We start from the raw sequence: 21,484 nt of genomic DNA, 5'->3' as shown, positions 1-21,484 counted from the left end.
ACTACAGAATAATAATTGTTGGTTGGATTCTTGCAGACAATGATGACATTATCATACTTGAAATAAGAACCCCTCAGCTCCAACCATGCTTCTCCCCCTGTGTAAAACACCATAATGAGTGGCATTATCAGACTCTATGTCACACTTTAAAAGTGTAACTTCTACAGTAAAACCTGGATTATATCAAGACTTGAATTTCCTCTAATAAAATTATGTATTTATTTGTGGAAGCATGCTGAAGCAATTAATCTCATTATGGAAGCATTTAATGTATGTGTCATAGGATGTTTAGTGCCTTAAGCCAAAATAGAAACATTAAAGAATTGGACAAAAGGGCTTCTACACAGACACTATAATCTAATTTAGAAGTGGATTAAAATGAACCATGTGTCTATACAAGCACCTTAGGAACCAGGTGAAGGCTGGAACAGTGGCCACAGTATCCACTGAATGTGGATTGGAAATGAACTCAGGAGCTGCAGTATCTGTGACTAGTCGGCCATTGGAAAATGCCCCCCCCCCCCCCCCAAACTTCTGTTGGGTCTCACTCTTCCCCCAATTGTTCATTGTTCTGTTTAATATTATAAAGTTCAAAATAAAGAATTTCAAAAAGTTTGTGATTTGTTTAAATCAGCTGTATGTCCATTTCACAGCCCAATCAGCTGATCAGCTGTTTTGGGCTTTTTAAAAGCAGATGTGTGCTGGAGCAGTTTCCACAGGGGGAAAGGAAGGAAATCACATGTTTTCCTTGAGTGCAGGGATATATAGTAATGGAAATATGTGCATTTTCCAGCCAGAATCGGGATAAAAGAGAACCCTTTTAACTCATGTTTTTTGTCCATTAGAGCAGATCAACACAGATTTACCATCACCGTCATGTAGCCACCCCTCTTTAACTCTGTAACTTCCTTATTTTAGGTGCTGTGTAGAAGTGCCTTCCCTTTTTCCCCATCTAATTTCAGTTGCTGCAAACTGCATTCAAAATATCAGAGTAGTTTGCACTCAAATGGCTCAGCAGAGGAAGAGGAAGAATCTTGCCCATCCCAGTAGGACCAGGCAATAGCACACTGCTGCAATCTCTTTTAGCTTCTGAGTTTGTCCTCATAGTTTTTGCTATCTTGACTACACTCTGATGTTGCTTCACCACATGTATCCAAGTTTTATCTATGAAATGTTCAGAGGTATGTAGAATAGGGATCTACTAAGCTGGTAACCTCATAGCTATCAGAAATGTGACGGAAGGCTGAAAGCCTTGAATTATGACAACTTTATTGAATCTAGGGCTAGCCAATTTGAGAGAAGAGGAGATAGGAATTTGCCAAAGACTTCCATGCATACCTTTGAAACTCTGCAGGCAAATAAAAGCAGAGAGCACTTAGCTAACTTTGAGAATAGTGGAGATGGTGATTTTTTGTGCGTTTGTATAATTAAAATTGACCATAACAGTCACCATAGGAGGAGCTTTTTAACATGGCTTTAATACTTTAAAGCCAAATTCCTCTGCATATGTATCAATGAATAAGAGCCACTGACCACGGTAGCACTTCCAGGAAGATGTGCACATGCTAGTACCTGCATTATGTATCAATCCATCCAATGAATCATCCTCTCATCCCAAAAGTGACATGGATATGCTCCAGGTTGTGCCGTAGTTTATGATCAAAGGTCCCCCCCCCCCAGTATCTAAAATGTCACTGCTCATTTTTTAATTGATATTTTGCTGCATTTAAAATATGGAATTGTTTCTATTTATTCTTTTTCTATAATCTTGAATATATTTATATCTTTATGATAATCTTGAATATATTTATAGAGTGCCTCTTAGCCAGCTGTGCATTGCATATGTTTAAGCCTTGATTGATCAGGGATATTTAAAACAGTACCAGGTCAAATCTTTATAGTCTGAACTATGTAAATGGCAACCATTTTTGCTCCAGGAGGAAAGTAAAACAAAAAAACAACAACAGCAACATTTTTAACTTCACAATTTGAACAGTTCAAAACTAAAATACATATAGGGGATTTAAAATGAGGGATTAAATTGCACTTGTACCAGATTTTGATAGAAACTGCAGGTGAAATTAAAAACCCAAAGTTTATCTGGTAGATAGAGATAAAACTGGGCTTGAAAAACTTACTATTTTAATGTATTTCCCCTCCAGCAACTGCAATAGTTCCATATCTAAGCTCAGCAGTGAAGCCGTACAGTTGTGTGTTATTCAAGCCTATCATTTAAGTAGAAACAAATAAAGTAGCAATGCCTTTTTTTTTTGCTTTACTCCAAAGCTGAGAAGAAAAATGGTGACTATCCCATATTATTTAGCAGGGCATTTGTTTGACACTACATTTAGGACATAGTTCTTTATTTTTCCCAGGAGGACATGAACAGCCTGTTCTTGACCTTCTTATCTCTTTTTAGTATTACAATAAAAACATTAATGAATTATTGTTTGATCTTTTGGCAGTCACTTATATCAAACAACTTCTGGTCAAGCACCAAACGTACAGCAATAGAAACATACATAGGAGATCTTCCAGCAGTAAGCCAGTGGCAAAATTCCAGCATAAATGTACTCCCTTTAAAATTGATCATATTCATTGGCTGGTGTCCTGTGACTGATAGAAAATTTACTAAATGCAAAATTGCAATGGAGTTGTAATCCATGAAGGATTCATAAACAGTCCCAAACCATAGATTTCCATTCTATCTCTATGGGAATGGAGGTGGTTGTAAGTGTAATAAGGTATTGAGCAAGCTACAGGAGCAGCAGGCAAGACTAATGGCAATTAATTACAAAGGAGTTTGGCAAGGTCATGATTTGACAGAGACAGTCCTGAATAACCCTCTGTCATCCCACTTTTTCAACTGCTTTTACTATGTCCCAGTTTCTCTGTCAACTTTCTCCTTTTGTCCTCAGCTTAGTTCAGTTGCTCCAAACTGAGTTCAGAGAGCAAAAGTGGTTTACACTGAATTAATTGAGCAAGGCAGAGAGGAGAGAAGGAAATAGAATTTGGCTTTTCCCAGTAGTTTCAGTCAAAAGTAAACTGCAGCAGTCTCCACTACTTTGTGTGTTCTTCCTCATTATATTTCCCCCATCTTGGCCATGCTCTGATATTGCTTGGCCACACATATCCCTGTTTTCATTTGTGAAATGTTGGAGGGCATGAGTTCTTTTGAGCGATTGCTCTAAAACCTAGAAAAGTCCCTCCCATTTCTTTGCAACAGACCTCTTCATTTTTACAGTGTTCTCATCTTTGTTAGCCATTACAACTGAAAACGCTGTAAGGAAAGGGATTTGCAAAACATAGAGACATTTCTGTGTGTTTCAGGGCCACCGGCATTTTTCATTTATTTTATTGATTGGTCCCTATTAGAATTTCCATTAGATTTAATTACTATAGAAGCGCTTCCCTCTGCAATGTTGTCCTTTATCTTTCTTCATCCCACGCTTGTGATTGCTGATGTTGCTATTTTTGCTAAAGTTCATTTCGGCGGTTGAAGTGGCATGGTGATTAAACACAAGAGCATGTTGCCAGGTGCCAAGATGGATTGGATTGAACAAATCTCGCCTTTCTGCTTGAACTGAAGTAGCCTTTTACGATAGTAGCCAGAATTGCAGTGAGCCTAGAACAGCAAAGACATGCCTATGGACTTTCCCATATAGAGATAGGGAGATATGATGATGATGATGATGATGATGATACTTTATTTGTATCTGGCCTCCATTTTCCTGAAGGGACTTGTGGTGGCTCACAAAAGCACTAAAAATAGATGTAACTATTTATTTATTTATTTATTTGGAACATTTATATCCCGTCCTTACCTCCGAAGAGGGACTCAGGACGGCTACCAACAGGCATTATTCAATGCCGACACCATATAAAACATAACATACAATACAATTAGCATAGATTAAAAACAGTTATAAATATACATTAAAACAATTTGCAAGTTCAAATCATCATCCTAATCAGTCCATTGCAGTTCACGACAAGCATTATCTTCCTCAGCTCATCCGTTTATTCTGCAAACGCTTGATCCCACAGCCAGGATTTGAGTTTCTTCTGGAAGGTCAGGAGGGATGGTGCAGATCTGATCTCATTAGGGAGGGAGTTTCACAGCTCAGGTGCCACCACGGAGAAGGCCCTGTCTGTCGTCCCCACCAAACGCGATTGCAATGGCGGTGGAACTGAGAACAAGGCCTCATCAGATGATCTTAAAATCCTTGGTGGTTCAAAGAGGGAGATGCTTTCAGACAGGAAAACTAAATTTGGATTCAGAGAGAGATGAGATTTTGTGAAGTAAAACATCTCACACTGCGATGCTTCCTAAATAATAATATTACTAAATGTTTATACTGAGGGAAACTAAACATATTAAAATCAATAGGAAATCAATACAGAGCCATATTCCTTGATGTATAGATGTGCTTCTATACTGTGTTGGTGTGTAAATAATTATGTTTCAGGACTACTGATATTTTAGGCACACCTGTTTTTCCACCAGTTTCTACTGCTGCAATCCCCTACCAGGCGACTGACCCATTTTTTAAACATCTCATCCGAGTTCATAATTGATTTGTTGATTTGGTGGCAGTGGGGTTGATGTACCTGCAGAAGCAGAAACCCATGAAAAGTCATGGTGTGCACACACATCAGTGTATCTCTTCTGACCATAATATTTAGATTCCTGCTAGTGAGAACCATCTAGTTACACCTGAACGCAAATAGGAACATTCCTTTTGAACAATATGCTATCTCGAATCTCACCTTACCAAGCCCATTGTTGTCTAATTTGAAATTCCCCTTAGAGTACAGACTTTTAAAACCCTGTAATAAACCTCTGTAATTCTATCTGCATAAACTTAGATGCCGTACCTTTAAACTGTTGGTTACCAATCAATTTTGCTTCTGCCCAAATTGCAAGTAATGTGACATGTTGAAATTAAACTTTTCTTCAAATTATTTGGTATTTCTCTAGTAGTTGTTTTGTGCCTTCAAATCATTTATGGTGTATGACAGCACTTACATAAACCTATCACAGCATTTTCTTGGTTGCATTTGTTCAGAAAAGGGTTACCTTTGCCTTCCCATGAGGCTGAGAAAATGTGACATCTCCAAGTTCACCCAGGCCCCTTCTACACTGCCATATTATCCACATTATCAAATCAGATCATCCACATTATCTGCTTTGAACTGGATTATATGGGTCTACACTGCTATATAATCCTGTTCAAAGCGGATAATCTGGATTTTTATATGGCAGTGTGGAAGGGACTCCAGTGGGTGTCCATGGCCAAGCAGGGATTTCAGTCTTCTTCACCCAGTGTCTTAGGGTGCTTCCACACATGACAGAAATGTGTCCCCCCTCCTCCCGCAAAACCCTGGCTTTCTCCGAAGCCCCCCCAAATAAGCCTTGACTTTTAAAAAAACGTATTGGGCCACTGTTATCCTTCAGTCTTCCCAGTGTGTAGAAATGGCATGCCAGGAAACCATTATGTGCCCCCTCTCTCCTGGTGCATCATTTCTACTTGCCAGGAGGACTGAAGGACCACCGTAATGGTGGTCTGGTACTTTTTTTAAATTTTAAGGCTTATTTTGGGGGTTTGGAGGTGGGGGTGGGTGCCCTCTTGTTTTCTGGGCTGTGTGGATTGGGTCCGAGAATCGCATGATCTACACAGGGCTCACACCTGGTAAGGCCTGGATCTCACCTAATATTCGGGTCTTACTACGGGAAACCCTGCTTTGTTCCAAATTAATTCGGTTTTATCGGAGGCATCATTTGGACACTGGTAAAACCAAGACAAGTCTCACTTTAAAGGCCTGTCTGGATGGGCCTTAGTTTAACTCCCAAACCACTGTATTATGCTGGCTCTCTATAGCTTTGGTTAATTCTTTTTAATGGATATTTTCTACAGACTTACTAGTAATTACTTGAAAATGTTACTGCTCAAAGCCAGTGATTGGAATCCGCCCTAAGTCCCTTAGGGGAGATAGGGTGGAATACATATAAAGTTTATTATTATTATTATTATTATTATTGTTATTATTATGCTTGTTATACCAGTTTTTAAAATCTTAATTTTAACCTGTAATAGTGTTAAATCTTTAAGTCTTGTTTTAAATGCTTCTTTGTCAAAAGGTGAATTTTAGTCATGTTTTACTTAATCTAAAGTAATGTTTCATCATTATTTGATGTTGATATTTAATATGTTATTATCTATTTTATGACTGCTTGCTCGCTTTTTTATTGCACTTTACGGCATTGAATGTTTGCCACTGTATGTTGTAAACCTCTCTCAGTACCTTTGGGGAGATAGGGCGGGATAAAAATTAAGTGTTTTGTTATTATTATTATTATTATTATTATTATTGTATTGCCGAAGGCTTTCATGGCTGGAATCACTGGGTTGTTGTAGGCTGTTGTAGGTTTTTTCGGGGTGTGACCTCACTACCTCTGAGGATGCTTACCATAGATGCAGGCGAAACGTCAGGAGAGAATGCCTCTGGACCATGGTCATATAGCCCGAAAAACCCTACAACAACCTATTATTATTATTATTATTATTATTATTATTATTATTATTAAATTTGTATAATTACCGAGACATCAAATGCTTCAGGTTGGGATAGGAACACTGCATTATTGTACGGTCTCAGAATGTAGTATTATGCTGATGCTATAAACATGAAAATATTGCAGAAATGTTTAGTTGCACATGCTCAGATATACTGCATCAAGTAACAATACTTTATGCTGGCCATCCATAGTATGCTTTAACATCTGTCTTTAGATTATCTGCCCCAGGGTTGAATACAGTTTATGTAGCCTTTAATTGTACAAGCTGAGCATCCTGTATCTGGAATTCCAAAATCTAAAATACTCTAAAATCCAAAATTGTCTGTATGAGTTGTTGAGATAGTGATATCTTTGCTCTGTGCTGGTTGGTTCAATGTACACAGACTTTGTTTCACGCACAAAATTATATTGTATATAATTCCTTTAGGCTATGTGCATAAGATGTATATGAAATACAAATGAAATTTATGTTTAGACTTGGATTCCATCTCCAACATATCTCATGATGAATGTAAAGTATATGAAGATGCATGTATTCTATTCTGAAAGAAAAAGCAACTAAACAAATATTTCTGGTTTCAAGCATTTTGGGTAAGGGATACTCAAATTGTATCATGCTTTCCAAGCACTGGTCTCACCCCCATTAATAGTAATAACATTTGTTACTTGGTTTTGGAATAAAATGTGTAGAGATTTCACTGTCCATGTAACCAGTTTGGGAAGTTTTATTGACTCCGAAGCAGCATGATTGATTATTTGTTTTCTCATTGATACAGTATTTTTATTCACAACTTGTTGCTTCTAATGTCATATCAAATTTTTCAAGGTTCTGTCATTATGGAATTACTCAAACACTACCTAGAGACTTTACTACATAGTGTTTAATCCTAGAATATTTTCTGATAGTAAAATTCCTGTGTAGAAAAAGAGCAATATAGGTCATGTACTTCATATGTGACCCCCTGGTTTTGAGAAGAAGTATATTTTGCCACATGGACATTTGGATAATATAATTTGGACACCAGGAACCACTAAATGTTTCAGTAAATCTTTGCTTTTGGTATGGCTAAAAAGAAGGCTATTGTTCTTGCTCAGGTTCTCAGTCTTGCTGTCAGCCATATTTTGTTTTATCTGCTTAATCTGTTAACCTTATTGTTGGGTTTCTATGAAACATCCAGAGTAGTGAGGAAGGCTTTCCAGCCTACATAAGAAAGGGCATTGATTTTTTTGGGAAGTGTCACTTGTTATTGCAACCTTTTTTTTCTTGCAGTATTTTTTGTAGACTCTGCTTACTTCTCACAGTTATCTAAATTGTATAAAACTAAGCAATAGTTTGTGGCCCTTTAAGATCATCTTACTTTGAATTTTGCTATTTTCACTATAGTTATAGTGACACAACCCTGCCACAACCAAGTTAGCTAGCATGAAGTAATTTCTTGTCCTATGTTAGTAGACTTCTCCAAACTTTTTCTCATTTCCCTCTTTTGACCAATTTTTCTCTTTTTTCCTGACCGTTATAGGATGAATCATCCATGTTCTTCCAATTTGGCCCATCAATAGAACAACAGGCTTCTGTCATGCTCAATATCATGGAAGAATATGACTGGTACATCTTCTCCATTGTCACTACATACTTTCCTGGCTATCAGGACTTTGTCAACAAGGTCCGCAGCACTATTGAAAACAGCTTTGTGGGCTGGGAGCTAGAAGAAGTACTCTTGTTGGACATGTCTTTGGACGATGGGGACTCAAAGATCCAGAATCAGCTCAAGAAACTCCAGAGTCCTGTCATCCTCCTGTACTGCACTAAGGAAGAAGCTACCTATATCTTTGAGGTGGCCAACTCTGTGGGTCTGACTGGGTATGACTACACATGGATTGTGCCCAGTTTGGTAGCTGGAGATACAGACACGGTGCCCTCTGAATTCCCCACTGGACTTATTTCTGTATCATACGATGAATGGGACTATGGTCTTCGTGACAGGGTGAAAGATGGAATAGCCATAATAACCACAGCCGCCTCTGACATGCTGTCCGAGCACAGCTTCATTCCTGAGCCTAAGAGTAGTTGCTACAACACACAAGACAAGAGGATCTACCAATCCAACATGTTAAATAGGTAAGATAAATAAATACAATACGGTATTGGTCACTGGCATGTTCTAACCAACATTGTATCTTGAAGAATACATATTAGGAAGAAAGCTTCCAGTTATGTTTTATGTATTTCTTTATCTGGTGTTTTTGTCTTGCTTGAGTTATTTTGAATGAACATAAGAATGCTTTGGACAGTCATGCAGAATTAGGAGCAGCCAGATGGGTCTGATCTGCTGATATGGAAGCCAATAGAAAACAGAAGCAGTCAACAGGTTCATAGTAACAATGGCTGTACACATATATAAGGATGAATTGTCTTTTGTTATTCATGTACTGCTTTCAGCTTTTTCTGCAAATGATTTGATATTTAAAGATATGAATTGCAGGACATTATTAAGATCTAGCAAAGTGTGAGTGCTATTTGGGGCTTTATTGTGTAGAGCTCTAAATATCAGGTTTCTCAGAATAGCTAACATTTTGGCACGAAAGCTGGGTGGAAGAAGATTTTCTACAAGTCACAAGTTGAGAGAAGAAATTTGTGTCAGGCAGTGGCAAGGCAGTTAGGAGAGATAGATCTTTTTAAAAAGTTTGAGCTGCATCTACATTGACATTTAATCCAGTGTAGGACACATATTAGTCTGGTGTGCACCAGACTAATATACACACAAGCTAATACATTTTAATTGTGATGCACACAAGCTAATACATTTTAACCCAGGGCCAACCAATTAATCCACCTTGATCCTGGATTCAAAAAACACCTGGAAAGGTCAGAATCTTACAGGGAGATCTGGATCTTTGTTGGTGTTTCAGGAGTGGGGACTACATCTTGGATTGCCATGCTGTAAGGCCCTCCCTTGCTTCCAGGAAGCAGCTCAGGGGATGTGGTTTCTTGCTGGTCTTTTCAGGATTATGGTTTAAACAAAAATATTACCCTCTACATATTTGTCCCCAGAAGAGCCAGAATGGTGCAGTAATTTATAAGGATTAGGGTTATAGGAGATTGGGTTTCAATTCTAAGAGTTAAATTCATTGCTGATTCATAAAACTCACTGCATAACCTTGAACAAATGACACTCTCTCGGTCTTAGAGGAAGACAATGGCAGACCTCCTTTAAATAAACACAAGTTAGAGTCAATTTGAAGGCATATAACAACAACAAAAGGAATGTTCAGTGGGCCAGAAAATTTGCCCCTGGGCTACTTAAATTGACCACCTTGGCATGCAGAATCATCGAGGTATTTATATTGTATTGTAGTAGAAAACACAACAGTTGTCATATGGAAACAGTAGTTTATAGTGCTTACAGCAGCAGATTCAGGCCCCCTACCTATACTGCATTGAATTGCATTTTATGAATCTACTCATACCATTTAATACAGTCTAACCTAAAGAAATAATACCCTAGAATTAAACATGTGATAATACTGTATTATATTACAGGTTTCTGGCACCCACAAGAAGCAATCAATGAAGTATAGTGAAAATGGTGAAACACACCATGCAGTAACTTATATATTCAGTGAAAGAAGGAAGAGATGGGAAGCTGGTACTTTTGAGACAGATATGTGCGTAGTGTAACTTTTGGTTCTTGTCTAAGCAACAGCAAGAAATCCAGTGCCAGAAGTGCAAAGAGATTACAGTCGATGCTATAAACTCCTAGGCAAACCTAGTTATGTGTGAGATCGTGTCTCCACTGCAGATAAGCTATCACAGCTGAGAAAATAGCATATAAGCAGGAGGTCCTGCAGTTATAAACGAAAGAGCTCCTGGCAAAGTATCTCTGTGTGGGCTCTTGTTCCTGAAAGTAGTTTCTCATGCCTAGTTTTGACAATATTCAAGACATTTTGTAAAATTTGTATTTTCAAGGTTGTAGAGAAAGAAGAGAAATAAGAGGACTACACTAAGGTCCTGGCTTTTTGTGGTTATGTTCATGGACAGGATGCTTACAGTTCAGAATAGGTGCCCTATATCTGTTATATTTAAGAACTATAGGGGAGATCTAAAAAACCCATCATGCTTGCCCAAACATTCTGTTTTATATATCAGGATCCTTTTTGAAAAAATGACAATATTTATTTATTTACTGTATTTGTATACTGCCTTTTTCAGCCTATCAGCGACTCAAGACAGTTTTCAGGCCAGAAAAATGTTTAGTGAGTAAAGGATAACCATATTTGATATCCTTTTGACACATTAAAATAGGCTTGAGCAACTCCTGATTGAGTCAGTTGAAAATAATTAGAAATGAATAATTGAAGATAATTTTACATCTGGATTTTCTGTGAGGTTTTAAATGAATTGTTGTTATTACAGAGATCCTCATAAACTCTGGACTGTTACCATGGATGGGTCGTATTTGGAGTTCTTCTCAATACAGGAAAATATTTTTGTATCTTTGGTGTGCCCCGGGCAGATACTAATGAGTCTTATACTGATTAATTTTAATAATCATCTTACATTTGACCTTAGGGAACACATATGAGTTTTTACAACATTTCAGTAAATTCATTGGAACTTCACAGATTTTCCAAATAGGTGTGGTATGTAGCTGCAGTTATTATTGTGTCTCAGTAAAATCAGTTGCTGTCTTTATTGTGTCTATGTTTTCACACTAAATAGCACAGTCATATGCACACAGTTCATCACTGGTGATATCACAGGGACAATTAAATTGGCATATTGGTAGTATTCTCACAACCACACTGTCTCTTCCCCATTTTTTGGGGGGGAAAAAAAGCTCTTTAGATGAGGGCAAAAAGTGCAGTTTCTACAATATATATCAGGCATGGGCAAACTTTGGAACTTTGGGTGTTTTGGACTTTAAGTCCCACAATTCCTAACAGCCGGTAGGCTGTTAGGAATTGTGGGAGTTGAAATCCAAAATACCTGGAGGGCCGAAGTTTGCCCATACCTGCTATAGATGGTAAAAAAAAACACAACACTTTTTATTTCCTATTTACAACAGAATGCGTAGGAATTGTTTACTAATGTTATAAAACTCTCCAGAGGTTGTATCTTTTTTGCTAGAAGAAAGGTAAGCAACAACATATAACTTACGGGTTGCATGTGCATTCCAGCTTTTTTTGTCAATTATCCTAGGTCCTCAATGCTCTTGCACAGGGCTTCTTAAACCTTTCCACTCACAACCCCCTTCAGCCCCAGAAATGTTTACATAACCCCATGTGTATTGATATAAAAAGCAGTGCAATTTTTTTAAATAATAAATCACCATTTGCAAGGCTTGCAAAACAGGCTGATAATTTTTTTTTTTGTGGAATGCAGCTTAAGCATCTTCAAAGTCCATTGTAAACACAATACAACAGATTTGTGTAAATGTCTAAACAACCACTGGGTGACATTCGAAAAGTTTTGATTGTTGACAAATTTCTCAGGACCCCAATATTTCGCTAAGGGGACCCTGTTTGGGGTTGGGACCTGAAGTTTAAGATAAACAGTGTCTAAGTCAGTGGTTCTCAACCTGTGGGTCCCTAGGTGTTTTGGCCTACAACTCCCAGAAATCCCACCCAGTTTACCAGCTGTTATGATTTCTGGAAGTTGAAGGCCAAAACATCTGGGGACCCACAGGTTGAGAACTACTGGTGCAAGTAGATCTCCTGCTAGTGGCTTCCTGTGTGTCTTGTTTGCAATTTCCCTTTCCCAGAAGTGCAATTATGCTTTTAAAGAAAGTGCATGGAAATTATGAGCTGGACCTTAAAGGAAATGCAGGGAGAGGAACAATCATGACCAAATTAGTTATGGAAGATATGATCATCATTTCCCCCTTTAAAACAAGACCTTTCTACCTGGTTTTCAGGAGTGAAACTGCATCCACAACCATGATTGACACATTACACCAGAGCATCATTTTATATACCTGTAGTCTGATTACCATAGAAACATCGAGTTGGAATAGACCACAAGAGCCCCCTTCCATGTAAGAATACACAATCAAATCACCCCCAACAGATGGCTATCTAGCCTCTTCTCAAAAACCTCAGTGGAAGGAGACTCCATGACACTCAGAGGTAGCATATCCCACTGTCAGATAGCTCTTACCACGAGGAAGCTTAGGGCTGGCTTTATGACTAATATCACATCTAATTAAATTCTTGGTCTTACCAATTGAAATTATGAAACATATCCAACAACAACAAGGCAAGCGAGATGCCATCACTTTTTTTTTTAGAAGTATTGAGCTTGCTAGTAAAATCACGGATAGTGCCAGCTTCTCATAAGAGTGTGCTGCCATTGAAAAACATAATCGTGCAGGTCACTCTGGAAGACCGCACAGCTGCTCAAGGCCAGAGTGTAGCCTGATGACAGTGTATGCAGGCAGATACAAAGTAACACAACAGTTCTGTGGTGGGTTCGATTTAGCCAGGTTAGAATATGTCCTACCTTTTCCTCTATCTTTTCATTAGCTGTAATTATCCCTTCCCCTCTGCATTGCTTTCAAAGAGAAAGAAAATAAATGCTTCAACAACTGGAGTTGGGGTACTTACTTTCCTTATTATCCCTACTTAGAGGTATTTGATTAGGAGAGGAAGAAACATTTGGATCCAACTTCTCCCCTGACCCTCTTTCAGCATTTGGCTCCAACAGTAAAGGAGGAGGTGCAGTTGAACTTTCCATGACTTTTCTATTGTGGATGTTCCTGTTAATATGCAAGAAAAGAGGTCCACAAAATTATTTGAGTTAGAATACTTTCCCCAGGACAGTTGGATTGCCCTCTGAAATATGCAAAAAACCAAACCAGCCCTGATCCTTTTAAATTGATAATTCATAACAGACATAGAAGTATTGTATATGGTATTGCATACATTCAGACTTGACTTAAGAAAGGTTCCCCTTCATCCTATCTCCAGTATAGCCTTCTCCAACCTAGTGCCCTCTAGATCAGTGTTTCTCAACCTGGGGGTAGGGACCCCTTGGGGGGGGGGGTCATGAAGGGGTTTCAGAGTGGTCATCAAAGACTACCAGAAAACACCTATTTCTTCTTTAGCAGAGAAGGCTGACAATCTCTCCACCTGTCCTTCTCTTCCTTTTTGGAAGCAGATGGTGAATCCTCCCACCAAAAGCCCCCCTTCTGCTCTCTGGATGTAGGTGAACTAGCTCCAAAACGCAAGGACAATGCCACCAAATCCTTCTAGTATTTTATGTTGGTCATTGGAGTTCTGTGTGCCAAGATTGGTTAAATTCCATCATTGGTAGAATTCAGAATGCTCTTTGATTGTAGGTGAACTATAACTCCCAGCAACTACAACTCCCAAATGTCAGGGTCTATTTCCCCCAAATTCCACCAGTGTTCACATTTGGACATATTGAGTATTCATGCCAAGTTTGGTCCAGATCTATCATTGTTTGAGTCCACAGTGCTCTCTGGATGTAAGTGAACTACAACTCCAAAACTCAAAGTCAATGCCCACCAAATCCTTCCAGATTCTTTTTTGTTGGTCATGGGAGTTCTGTGTGACAAGTTTGATTCAATTCCATCATTGTTAGAGTTCAGAATACTCTTTGAGTGTAGGCTAACTATAAATCGCAGCAATTACATCTCCCAAATGACAAAATCAATCCCCCCCAACCCAACCAGTATTCAAATTTGGGTGTATCAGGTATTTGTGCCACATTTCATCCAGTGGATGAAAATACATCCTGCAGATATTTACATTATGATTCATAACAATAGCAAAATTACAGTTATGAAGTAGCAATAAAATTAACTTTGTGGTTTGAGGGTCACCACAACATTATGATCTGTATTAAGGGGTCGCAGCATTAGGAAGGTTGAGAACCACTGCTCTAGATGCATTTGCTGGGAACTGGTAGAAATTGAGCTGCCATCCAGCACATCCGGAGGGCATTGTATTGAGGAGGGCTTTCCTAGAATGATGTTACTCAAAGTGGTGGTCCTTGGACTGCTGCCAGTCCCTGGGGCACACTCCAAGGCAGTGAGTTCCACTGTTAAACAGCTCTTAAGGTGAGGAAGTTTTTTGATTACTGGTCACTGGAAAGTTCTCAGAAATAAACAGTTTGAACTCAATAGGCAGAAAATTACTGTCAGACCATAGTACATTGGAAATCATAACCATGATTTCTGGTTCCCCCTATCAGATAGTCCAAGAAGCACTGAAATTCCATGTAGGGCATTTGTTGTTGGATTAATCTGGTAACATAGGTGAGAAGAATCGTCTTTTCAAATCTTCAAACTTCCCCAGGCCGTTCAACTAGGTCTTTCAGTTGCAAGTGTCATGGTACATCATTTATTATTGCTCATGCACATTTTATAGTGCAGCTGGATTTCTTTCTTTTGCTCCATCTGCGTTTTAGAAGCGCGAACCAAAATATCTCTAGTGATGTATTCACTGAGGAAGAGAAAAGGTCAAAGTAGAAGGATTCTATACAGTCAAAATGTAAAAAAGATGCTTATGGAATCCAGTGAGCTTTAAACGCTTTGCTGCTTTGTGATAATGAATAATTGGCCAGTGACAGGAGGATAATAAAGTGAAAACGAACATCTCTTGTCACTTAAGTAACTGGCTGTTGATACTTTTATCATGTCAAAGTCCTGTAAAAGAATTAGATTAATGAAAGAACATGCATGTCTGTTTAATGTATTGTCGAAGGCTTTCATGGGTGGAATCACTGGGTTGTTGTAGGTTTTTCGGGCTATATGGGCATGTTCTAGAAGCATTCTCTCCTGACATTTCATCTGCATCTATGGCAGGCATCCTCAGAGGTTGTGACTTCACAACTTTTGAGTATACCTGCCATAGATGCAGGCGAAACATCAGGAGAGAATGCTTCTAGAACATGGCTATATAGCCTGAAAAACCTACAACAACCCATGTCTGTTTTCCATTTTCTTAATTGCCATTTCTCCCCTCCCCCCAAATGTTCTTACTATATTTCAAGTTATAAAAATAGAAACCGCTGTGTTGCTATGACTCCCTGCACAACTCTAGAGCCTCTTTCCTTTCGCTTTGATGCAATTTCACTGAAAAATCTGGTTTGACAAGAGACCAGCTCAGTGCGTCCTCTAGTGGATGTGTGCCGAGGGGAGGCCCTGGCAACATTCGTGGTCATTAGGTAGATCAGTGCAAACACTGGAAGCGCTAACTGCAGCGTCCAGCTTGAACACCCGTTCAGTTAATCACATTCCTCTGGCTTCGAGAAATCCCTTGCAGATTCACAATTTGGCTGAGCTGTTTGCTCTAATTTCTAGGCCTAGGTTGCTAAGCAGTTGCAGTCTTCTACCTCAAAGGTGGTTATTAATTTGTTAGTAAATGTTTCCTGCCTTGTGGATCACATTCAACAATGTGCCCAAACAGATGTTTACATTCAAGAATAGCACACATTAATTGAATGCTAGAAATATGAGTACAGTGTCATGTGAAAAGTTATTTTGTGAAGCAATGCCACAGGATTGTGACTGAGTGCCCTAGTGCTTTCCCCAGTTTTTAGATTTATTCACTAGCCTGGTTAAAATGGGCCTAATCACTTCTGTACCATTCTTTGAACAAAACAGGCTATTCCTGATCATACAACAATTGAACAGCTTCTTTGAGATTGCATGAGATTATCCTGCTATAACAATTCTTAAACACAGAACAAGGATTTCCTAAAAGTTCCAGTCACAAATCTTTTTCCAGCTATGCTCCGTTATTCATAGGTCACTCTCTGCATGTTCTGCCTGTAGCTATTATCCTACCTTCAATATTTTGCAGATATAGATTGATTGTGAGTACTGGGCACATGGAATGGTATGGTGCCCTGGTCAAGTGCAAAATACCTTTGTTTTGTCTTTGTTGTACTCATAGCATACAATAGTTCTGCAGGATTTCATTTGTTTTCATCTCCGCTGTCAGTCTACACATCCATGAATTTGGTTGCATACAGAGGGGCAAAGGGTTTTGTAGGTCAGCCTATTTCTGTCCCTCTTTTTTCACAATGCATATAACTTTCTCAACAACTTTTACCTTACTCTGCAGCTTTGCAGCTTCTCATGCTCTTATCCAGCCTGAGGCAAATGTTTTGAAAAATCTGAACAAAAACGGTTCATCCAATTTTGAGTTATGACAGTGTGAAATAAATGCATTCGTTCTGCTCTCAAATAATTATTCAGTTGTGAGATTTTTTTTGTGCATAATTAATTCAAATTGTCTAGGTTTCAGGCATTCAGATTTAGAGTGTGTAGAATATTCAGTGCATAATGCTTTTGTTGTGAAGCTTGAAGGAATTATTCTTGAATCAATGTAACAACCTTTGAAGATAATACATCTAACTTTAACCTGGTTGTGATATTTGAATAGGCTGCTTGAATGAATGGTGTGATATATACAAAGACATTATTTATCATTTGATAAACAAGAATAACTTTGAAAAATTTTAAAAAATGGAGAGAAGATCTATGAAATTGTCTATTTCCTTCTCATCTCCTGCATCATTTATCTAGTGAAATATTGGATTACATAGTGTGTTCAGACATGACTTATGACTCCCATTCACTTATTGGAACACATTTAAAAGGCCCCAAATTTGCCTTGATCTATTGGGTAAAGATAATTCCCCAAAGATTCTTTAAAGGAGAATATAATGATTAATATATAATACATAAAGCTTTATAATGGATGGCTGTAGAACCTTAGAAATTATGCTCAGCTAGATAGAAATGCTGTTTGTGGTAAAATGAACACCTGGGATTAGATTGGAAGTGATCTTTAAAAAACTTTTAATATCTTAGATTTGAACCGATTTATTTATTTATTTATTTTATCGTGTCAGGAGAAACCAGACATTTGTATTACATTTTTAACAAAACAAACAAACAAACAAACAAACAAACAAACAGACAAAACACAAAGTTTGCAAGCTTGATAGTTGATTAAATATCCTTTGACCAGTATCTGGCCACTTGGAGTGCCTCTGGTGTTGCCGCAAGGAGGTCCTCTATTGTGTATGTAACAGGGCTCAGGTTGCATTGCAGCAGGCGGTCTGTAGTTTGCTCTTCTCCACACTCGCATGTCGTGGATTCCACTTTGTAGCCCCATTTCTTAAGATTGGCTCTGCATCTTGTGGTGCCAGAGCGCAGTCTGTTCAGTGCTTTCCAAGTCGCCCAGTTTTCTGTCTGCCCAGGAGGGAGTCTCTCATTTGGTATCAGCCATTGATTGAGGTTCTGGGTTTGAACCTGCCACTTTTGGACTCTCGCTTGTTGGGGTGTTCCAGCGAGTGTCTCTTTAGATCTTAGAAAACTATTTCTTAATTTAAGTCATTGACATACTGACTGATACTCAAACAAGGGATGAGCTGGAGATGTCACTGCCTTGGTCCTTTCACTATTGGTTGCTACTTCCTGGTGGATGTCAGGTGGTGCAATACTGGCTAGACAGTGTAGTTTCTCCAGTGGTGTAGGGGGCAGACACCCCATGATAATGCGGCATGTCTCATTAAGAGCCACATCCACTGTTTTAGTGTGGTGAGATGTGTTCCACACTGGGCATGCATACTCAGCAGCAGAGTAGCATAGCGCAAGGGCAGATGTCTTCACTGTGTCTGGTTGCGATCCCCAGGTTGTGCCAGTCAGCTTTCATATGATATTGTTTCTATCACCCACCTTTTGCTTGATATTCAAGCAGTGCTTCTTGTAGGTCAGAGCACAGTCCAGAGTGACTCCCAGGTATTTGGGTACGCTGCAATGCTCCAGTGGGATCACAGGAGCTGTCTTCATAGACCTGTCAGCAGCTTATGATACTGTAAACCACCGCCTCCTCCTGAGAAAAATGTATAATATCACAAAGGACTACCATCTCACCCGCCTCATAGGAAACCTGCTTTTTGTTGAGTTCCAGGGCTAGAGAAGCAGAAGAACGGCCTGCCTCAGGGGAGCGTGCTTGCTCCATCCATGTTCAACATCTACACAAATGACCAGCCACTGCCAGAAGGGACAGAGAGTTTCATCTATGCTGATGATTGTGCCATCACCGCTCAAGCAGGGAGCTTTGAGATGGTTGAACAGAAGCTCTCCGAAGCTCTAGGTGCTCTTACTGCCTATTACAGGGAAAACCAGCAGATCCCTAATCCATCTAAAACACAGACATGTGCCTTTCACTTTAAGAACAGACAAGCATCCCGAGCTCTGAGGATTTAAATCGATTAAAATAGCTGTATTAAAGTAACAAAAAACAATTTGTTTCAGTCTGCAATGATAATCACACAAAGAGAGAATCTCTGTGTTACTTTCACATTGAAGAGGTTGGCTTTGTTTTTTTAACCCCATTTCTCCTTTTCAAAAGCAACTTTTAATTAAAGTGGTTGACATGTGTTTGAAATTCAGAATTACATTACTAACAAAGCAATTAATGTATTAAATAAACCAGTGAGGTAAAAGAGAAACTCTAAAATCAGGACAGTAAATAAAGAGGAACACTAAAAAAGGGGGAATTCTAGACAAAAATCGATCAGAGCCAACTAACACCTACCAGCAAAGGATTCCCCTAGGCAAAAATCAGCCAAGCTTTGAAGCTGCAGGGCCATTCAATGCTAATCAAGGTGGCCAATTGCAACATTCACACTTGCCTCAAGTAGACAAGAGTTTTTTCCCTCCCATCCTGGACATTCCACAGATGTATAAACCTCACTTGCATAGATTCCAACACAGCCTCTGAGGATCCCTACTATAGATGTGGGTGAAATGTCAGGAGAGAATGCTTCTGGAACATGACCACACAGCCCAGAAAACTCACAGCAACCCAGTGATTCTGGTCATGAAAGCTTTCGACAACAAAAAGAGAAACAGTTTCCACAACTGATGTCCACCCAACCCTATATTCTACAACCAAGACAGGATCTATATTGCTGAAGCCAAAACATTCTATGTATCTATAAAATCTAGAGAATGCCAGAAATTTGTAAACACACTGAAAATCTATAGGAAGTTAAAGCCAAAAAATAAAACAAATACCCCAGGGATTTATTTTTAGACAACTTTTTCCTCCAGTTGTTGTTGTTGTTGTTGTTGTTTATGTTTATGTTTATTTCTACCCCACTTTTTTGTCTCCACATTAAGAGCCACATCCACATATCTCTGCAAGGAGAGGTCTCAAGATGTCTCCAAACACATTAGGTTACTAAAATTCAATTCTAGAAATACAGATTTTTCAGATTTTACCAAAGCTAAATTAAGTACTTACTGGGTGTTTGTTTCTATGAACATTAAAAGATGTGTTTACTTTTCATGATTCTGCAGAATTACAAGGAAAATGGAGGAATCAACAGAGACTGGGTTTCTTAAACTATGAGACAAATTGTTGTGAACCAAAAAACTGGACATATATTTAAAATTTAGTCAGGAAGCTGCATTTTGAAGTGCTTAATTGTGGAGCTTTTGTTCAGCTACAGATGGGATTTTGTAAATCAAAGAAATGGGATATGTAACTGGAGGAAGAAAGAGAAAGCAAGAAAAAAACTTTCACTGAGGTGGACGAGAAGCTGAGTTTTTTAAAAAAATGCATCGAGCTGTTTCTCTTCCACTCCAAAACTTACAATATTGGGAGTAAAATCATGAATGAGATTTTTCATTTTCCAGCAAGGCTTTTAGTGTAGTAATATAATGCATATTTAAACAGCAATGTAAAATTAACTATTAAAGCCACCTCTGTCAACCTAAATGGAGCTGAATTAGACCCCCCTCCCACATATCAATAATGAACTTAATGTATTAAACTTCACCCAATAACTTAGCTGTCTTTACTAAAATCCCTCTGATTGAAACCAGATACCCTTTGGCAGCTTTGGTGTGTTCTAGGAAGATATTATGATTATGATGATAATGATAATGATTATGATTATAGAATAATAGAATCACAGAGTTGGAAGAGACCTTGTGGGCCATCCAGTCAAACCCCCTGCCAAGAAACAGGAAAATTGCATTCAAAGCACCCCCAACAGATGGCCGTCCTGCCTCTGTTTAAAAGCTTCCAAAGAAGAAGCCTCTACCACACTCTGGGGCAGAGAGTTCCACTGCTGAACAGGTGTCACAGTTAGGAAGTTCTTCCTAGTGTTCAGGTGAAATCTCTTTTCTGCATCCTAGTCTCTGGGGCAGCAGAAAACAACCTTGCTCCCTCTTCCCTATGACTTCCACTCACATATTTATATATGGCTGTCATGTCTCCTCTCAGCCTTCTCTCCTGTAACCTAAACATGCCCAACTCTTTAAGCTGCTCCTGATAGGACTTGTTCTCCAGACCCTCATTTTAGTTAGGACAAATTCCGGACAAAGTCCGGACAAATTCCAGCTTGTCAACATCTCCCTTCAATTGTGGTGCCCAGAATTGGACACAGTGCGATTCCAGGTGTGGTCTGACCAAGGCAGAATAGTGGGGTAGCATGACTTCCCTGGATCTAGACACTATATTCCTATTGATGCAGGCCAAAATCCCATTGGCTTTTTTAGCTGCCATGTGACGTTGTTGGGTCATGTTTAACTTGTTTTCCAAGAGTACTTCAAAATCTTTTTCACACGTACCGCTATTGAGACAGACGTCTCCCGTTCTGTATCATTGCATTTCATTTTTTCTGCCCAAGTGGAGTATCTTGATTTACATTGTTGACATCCATTCATTTATATCCTACTTTCTCTCTCCACAAAGGAGATTCAAAGTGGCTTACATGAAAAAACATTTTAATAGAATTTAAAATTTACAAATATGCAGGCATTAAAACAGAATTACACATCAATGGTATTAACTAAAATTAGCAGTTTACATCTATAAAACTAATTCAAAGCTAAAACCACAGCACCCCTG

At 38.8% G+C, this 21,484-nt stretch overlaps 1 protein-coding gene across 1 annotated transcript in view; it reads left to right on the top strand.

Annotated features, from left to right (window-relative positions):
- Window positions 1-21,484, top strand: part of GRIN2B (glutamate ionotropic receptor NMDA type subunit 2B) — a 329,107-nt gene that overhangs the window by 145,944 nt on the left and 161,679 nt on the right. Inside the window, exon 3 of the mRNA XM_060777190.2 lies at window positions 8,101-8,699. Within this exon, the coding sequence (XP_060633173.2) occupies window positions 8,101-8,699 (599 nt within the window). The remainder of the gene's footprint in view (window positions 1-8,100; window positions 8,700-21,484) is intronic.

The sequence above is a fragment of the Anolis sagrei genome, chromosome 5 (assembly GCF_037176765.1).
Source record: "Anolis sagrei isolate rAnoSag1 chromosome 5, rAnoSag1.mat, whole genome shotgun sequence".
Taxonomy (NCBI): Eukaryota; Metazoa; Chordata; class Lepidosauria; order Squamata; family Dactyloidae; genus Anolis; species Anolis sagrei.
Note: the sequence above shows the minus strand (reverse complement) of the source record. Positions and strands in the feature narration are given on the sequence as shown.